General features: G+C 32.8%; 2 protein-coding genes across 2 annotated transcripts in view; one reads left to right on the forward strand and one right to left on the reverse strand.

Moving 5' to 3' along the window:
• Positions 1 to 5,159: 5,159 nt before the first annotated feature.
• The window catches only part of LOC111862683 (zinc finger protein 583), a 22,544-nt gene continuing 21,703 nt past the window's right edge, over positions 5,160 to 6,000 (forward strand). Inside the window, exon 1 of the mRNA XM_023848252.1 lies at positions 5,160 to 5,204. Within this exon, the coding sequence (XP_023704020.1) occupies positions 5,160 to 5,204 (45 nt within the window). The remainder of the gene's footprint in view (positions 5,205 to 6,000) is intronic.
• Positions 5,528 to 6,000, reverse strand: part of LOC117282176 (tigger transposable element-derived protein 1-like) — a 3,143-nt gene continuing 2,670 nt past the window's right edge. Inside the window, exon 3 of the transcript XR_004512822.1 lies at positions 5,528 to 5,556. The gene's annotated coding sequence lies outside the window, so the exon portion shown is untranslated. The remainder of the gene's footprint in view (positions 5,557 to 6,000) is intronic.

Consider the following 6,000-nt stretch of genomic DNA (forward strand, 5'->3'; position numbering starts at 1 on the left):
TGTTTAAATTTGTAATGTATTTAATTCAGTTAATATAAGTATTATTTCAAGTTTTATAGTAAGTTATGTTTAAATTATCTTATTAAATTTTTTACTTTATATTATTATTTATGTTAATCGATTAATGTAAGTGATTTTAATTATGTGACTCGTGTAATTTTGTTTATGTATCTTGATACATCTATTTTCAAAGGGACCATTTCCACATCCTAGGTTTGTTACCTGTATGGATGTATGGAAAATAAAGGAAATGAATGAATGAATGAATCACTGCTGCCTCAATATTCAGAGGCAAGTCTATTGATACAAACTGGCTGCAGCCAGTGTGGGAGCATAGTCGGGAAGAAGGTATTCTATCCTACCACCACCAGCCTTTGTGTACTGTCCCCTCCCAAAGAATCACTAGTTCACAAGAATAGCTATAAAAAAGTTTGCATCCATGACCTCTTTCTTGTACTGCAGAGGTTATGAAGTGTTTCTTCTTTTTCTTTTAACTGAGTTTACTATCACTCCACTCATTTCCATTGGGAGGGGTATGAATGAAGTGATATCAAACTCGGTTTCAAAACAAAAAAAAAAAACAGAGTAAGAACCTTTGCAGTTCAAGAGATCAAGTTGCAACATTATTTATTGGGAGGAAGTTGAGGAAGTTTCTCACCAGTGCCTGTAAAGTATGAACATTTCATTTACATCAATCAATTCAACACACCCTTACTCATACAATACTTCTTGATTGATTGATTGATTGATTTAACATCCATAACTGTTACATTATGTACAATTGGACAAGTCAGTTTTATAAAAAAAATATATGAGATTAAACATCACATCAAATGACTAATAATATAAAAAACCATAGAAAAATAACATAATAAATCCTTTAAATATGATAAAACGGTGGATGAGTATAATAAGGCAACAAAAGCTAAACTATAAATTACATGCAATATCTAAAATAAATTACCTAAGTATCTTTGTTCTATTATTAAGCTAATTCTTGTAAAAATATTCTTGAAGGGAATAAAAAGCTTTGCACAACAAGTAATCCTTTAATTGACGCTTAAAAACCTTGAACTCTTGAATACTTCTTATTTGAGAGGGCAAGTTATTATACAATCTTATTCCCATGTTAATCACACTCCTTTTACAACGTGAGGTGTTACATGGTTGGACATACAAATTCTGCTTATGTACTGTGTTATAACCGTGCACATCTGAATACGAGATGTTATATATCCTATTTTTCCTTAAAAAACACAACGTCTCAAAGATATACAATGAAGTTAAGGTTAAAATTTTAAATTCACCAAAAAATTCTCTACACGATATCCTGTTATTGACTCTTTTGATCAGTCTTAAACATTTTTTTTGGATTTTAAATACAGTTTGAATGTCCTTTTGACCACAGCCCCAAAAAATAATACCATATCTCAATAAAGATTCAAATTTCGCAAAATACACACTTCTCAAAATTGGAAGACTGACCAAATCTCGTAAGGATTTGATAAGATAGATGGTTTTGTTTAATTTTTGAACTAAATGGTGAATGTGAGAGGACCAACTTAAATTCTCTGTAATATATATACCTAAAAATTTTAAATTAGCTGTGTATGTTATTTTCTTATTATTCAAATAAAGTTCCGGTTTATCAATTTGACGGGGACCACGTCCCTGAAAAAAGAGTGCTTTTGTCTTTTCAATATTAATAATAAGATGATTTACCGCGAACCAATTTTCTAATTGATGCATAGAAACTATAGTTTTATCATTTAAAGATTTAAGATTTTTGTCAATAATTAGTATATTGGTGTCATCTGCAAATAAAACAACTTTCGCTTCATGAACAGCTTTAGGCAAATCGTTTATAAACATTAAAAACAAAAGAGGTCCCAGAACCGAACCCTGAGGAACACCGTACTTTATTTCCTTACACGAAGAGGAGAATGATTTTTGATTTGGAGACTTGGCATCAACATGGTCAATTTCTACAAACTGGGATCTACCCGTAAGATATGATCTCATCAAAGAGAGTGAAATTCCTCTAAACCCATAAAGTTCCAATTTAGCCAACAGTAATTTGTGGTTTATCACATCAAAAGCCTTGGAAAGATCCAAAAAAATACCCAAAGCAAAAAACTTATTGTCTAATGCTTTCTGAACATCCTCAATAAATGATTGCAGTGCTGTATGAGTTGATTTATTTTGTCTAAAGCCATTTTGGGCATCAGATATCAAATTATGTTTATTTAAGAAATTCACTACTCTGTTATATATTAATGTTTCAAAGATTTTAGAAAAAACAGGTAATAGTGAAATAGGTCTATAATTAGATAATTCTTGAATTCGTCCTCTCTTATGAATAGGGCGAACTTTGGCAATCTTCATCTGATCAGGAAAAATTCCAGTACAAAGAGACAAATTAAAAATAAATGTTAAAGGTTTACAAATAGGTTGAATACTAAATTTTACTAACTTTTCTGGGATTTCGTCATAGCCCGCGGAGAGTTTACCTTTTAGTTTACTAGTCACACTAAGTACCTCATTTTCTGTAATTGGTACGAAAAAAATCGATTTAGAAAATGGAGTAACTTTACATGCTTGGTCATACTTAGGTTTTTGATCATTTAATTGGTTTACCATTTTTCCTGCAATTTCAACAAAAAAAGAATTAAAATGACCGGGAGTGAGGAGGGGGTCTAAGTCAGTCATGGAGTCCACATCCGAGGTTTTATAATTTATTTTAAAAGCTTTCCCTGATTCAAAGTTTATAATTTGCCATAACGCTTTAGAGCGGTTTGTTGATTTTTGGATGAATCTGTCGTTTTCTTTTTTACGAGCATCTGCTAACACGTTCTTATAAATTTTTTGATACTTTTTTATATAGTTCAAAGAATGCCTAGGAAGAATCAACTTTTTCTTTAAGTAACATAGAAATTGAAGCCGCTGTCTAGAAACTTTTATCCCTTTAGTAATCCATCTGGATTTGATGTTTTTTACATTTACAACTTTTTTTATATGAAACATGTTCAGGAAAAGGTCCCGATACTTGTCTAAAAAAAGACTATAAGCTTTGTTTACATCAGTTTGGTGATAAACCTCGTCCCAGACTTCCCTTGTTAACCTCAAGTTAAATAAGTCGATATTTCTTTTAGAGAAAACTCTTCTTTTGGTTTTTTCAGAGAAAGGAACATGAGAATTTTCTACAACTATGTTCATAACTAGCGCAAAATGATCCGAGTAGCCCATTTCGACAACATTTGTTGAAGTAGGATAAAATACTTTATTTCTAATCATTACATCAATTAGAGAACACGAGTTAGATGAAACTCTCGTAGGAGATTGAACCGTATTTAATAAGTTATTTGAGAGCAACAGATTTAATAGAGTCTTTTGAAGTGAACTCTTTTGGAGTAAGTTTATATTCCAGTCCCCACATATTACTAACAAGCAACCTTTGTTTAGTACCCTATTTATAGCCTCATCAATTTGATTGAAGAACATTTTTACGTCACTATTTGGAGATCTGTATACACAGATTACAATGATTTTAAATTTCACTATTTCAATAGCTGATATTTCCAGTGTTTTTTCTATACCAAAGTTTTTTAATGAAGAAACCTCTCTGATCTTAATTGATTTGGAAACAAATATACAAGAACCACCATGCTTATCATTTATTCTACAAAAACTATCCGCAAGTTTATATTGATCAATATTTAGATGCAAGATTTGATCACTTAAAAGCCAGTGCTCCGAAAAGCATAAAATATCTGGCTTTTTGGGCCATTGCGAGAGCAGTGCATTTAATTCTAGTAATTTGTTGCTCAGACTTTGTACATTGTGGTGAAGAATACTCAAATACTGAGTTAAATTTGAACTTTCTTTAGGGGGATGGAAAGTTGACTTAAATGGATGATCTACCATAAAAAATCTTTATTTCGTTTAAGGGGGTGTCGTCGAGTTCTCTTTGCTGGTGCGCCCGTCATTTCTTGGTTGACTGAGTCCTTATCAGTTCGTTGGATTTTTGACTCATCCCATGTACCATCTTGGAGAACACTCATATTTGAACAAGAACTATCTTGAGAGTCAAGAGCTGACTGAACATAATTCCACTCACTTGATTTAATACATTGATCATTAGTTCTTTGAATCTCTATGACTCCACTCACACTATCTTGAACAATCATCTTTTTTACACTTGCGCTTGCCTGAGAAACCAGAGCTGATTTCGCATAATCACATTCACTCGATTTAATACACTGAACACCTTTTTCATTAATCTTAGAGATACTATTACAATCCAGATCCTCTTCCTTCCACATTAAAGTAATAGGAGATTTTCTCTTTACTTTGAACAAATTACTTAAAACAGAGATGATGTCACTTGCTGTCTGCTCTTTACCATGAGTATTTAGGTGAAATCCCTGTCTTGTGAATAAATCCCTATCCATGTCCATGCTGACCTCAAAAAGATTTTGATGAGCCTTCTTTAATTTATCAAGCTTCCTATTAAAAGTTTTTACTTCTTCATTGATGCATGAATTAGATGCTAAGTCATATCTATGTGGAACTTTTAAAACAATAACATTTGTATGTTGATGACAACTTATAAACTCATGTAGTGAACGAATACCAATATTAGTTTCATTTCTCCCAACGTCATTTGTACCTCCCCAAATTATACAGGCGTCTTTCTTTGTTAATTCTTTCAAGTCCGAGCTTACACTATTTGTCAATTTTTCCAATGTTGATCCAGGTTTTATTACCCCTTGTATCTCAAATTCTTGATTTAACCTATGCTTCAACTCAGTTGCCAGTCCACGTGCATGGCTATCACCTAGTATTCTTATTTTATGTTTCACCCTTTCTGAATTTTCACTATTTATATTTACATTTTTTACATTTTTCATTCCCAACTTCATACGGTATGCTTCGATGTCCTGACCCGTCTTTGACAATACGTTATATTGAATTTTGGGGTTATGAACGTCAACTGACACTCTTTCCTCTTGCAAAATCTTGATTACTTGCTGTGCTGATTTTAACTCCATTGTAACCATTTTTAAATAGTCATTCAATTTATTACAATTTGCACAACAATTTAATTCACTTTCACCAGTATTTTGATCCAAATATCGAGAGACACGACGACTACATCGATGGCCGCCATCTTGTGTGAAAACTTCTGTTCGGGAAAGCTAAAGGTTGGTAAACTTCAAATAAAATTCTGTTTTCATCACAGATATTTGTATTCAACTTCATAACTTTGCTCACAACTTACACTTGAAAGCTACACAGAATATAGTTTTTCAGTTACCTTAATGTATTATAAATCAAGTATAGCAACCAATAATACTGAGGTTTCCATTTATTATTCATTTCAGTAGCATGATGTAACTCGAGAATCTCCCTTGTTAAAAAGATTAGGATTCACTCACTCACTCACTCATGGAACTGAGCCCTTCTTAAGAAGCTGCCAACTCTGCAGCTACTGAAGAACGTCCTTATGGAGCCCGAAAGTTCATTACTGTGTTCACAAGCGCCGTCCTCTGGTCCCTATAATGAGTAAGATCAATCCAATCCATACCTTCACTACACCATTACTATTTGCTGGTGGTGAATTGAACAACCAGTATAGCAGCTGTGATATGCTGTTCCACTGAATTCAAGTGACAACCCTCTGACATTACAGACTCCATTAGGATTGATTACAACAGTCTCCACCAATAAATGACACAAATTCCGTCCCAAGTGCAAACAATATATATTATATGTCTTTGATCTTGTTCTTTCTACACTACATGTTTCGGCCTCTATCGGCCATCATCAGGTGTATACTCTTAACGTTGCTGCCACACTGAACTCGGTCTAAAATTTAACATTTAAAAACACAATGTCACATTCTTCGTATTATCAATATCTACATCGTTGATATGTGTCTGGTATGTAGATTATGTTGCACACGTCAAATTTGATATTCTTGTAGTAGCACTTTAAAAA

The sequence above is a fragment of the Cryptotermes secundus genome, unplaced genomic scaffold (genome assembly GCF_002891405.2).
Source record: "Cryptotermes secundus unplaced genomic scaffold, Csec_1.0 scaffold5, whole genome shotgun sequence".
In the NCBI taxonomy this organism is placed as follows: domain Eukaryota; kingdom Metazoa; phylum Arthropoda; class Insecta; order Blattodea; family Kalotermitidae; genus Cryptotermes; species Cryptotermes secundus.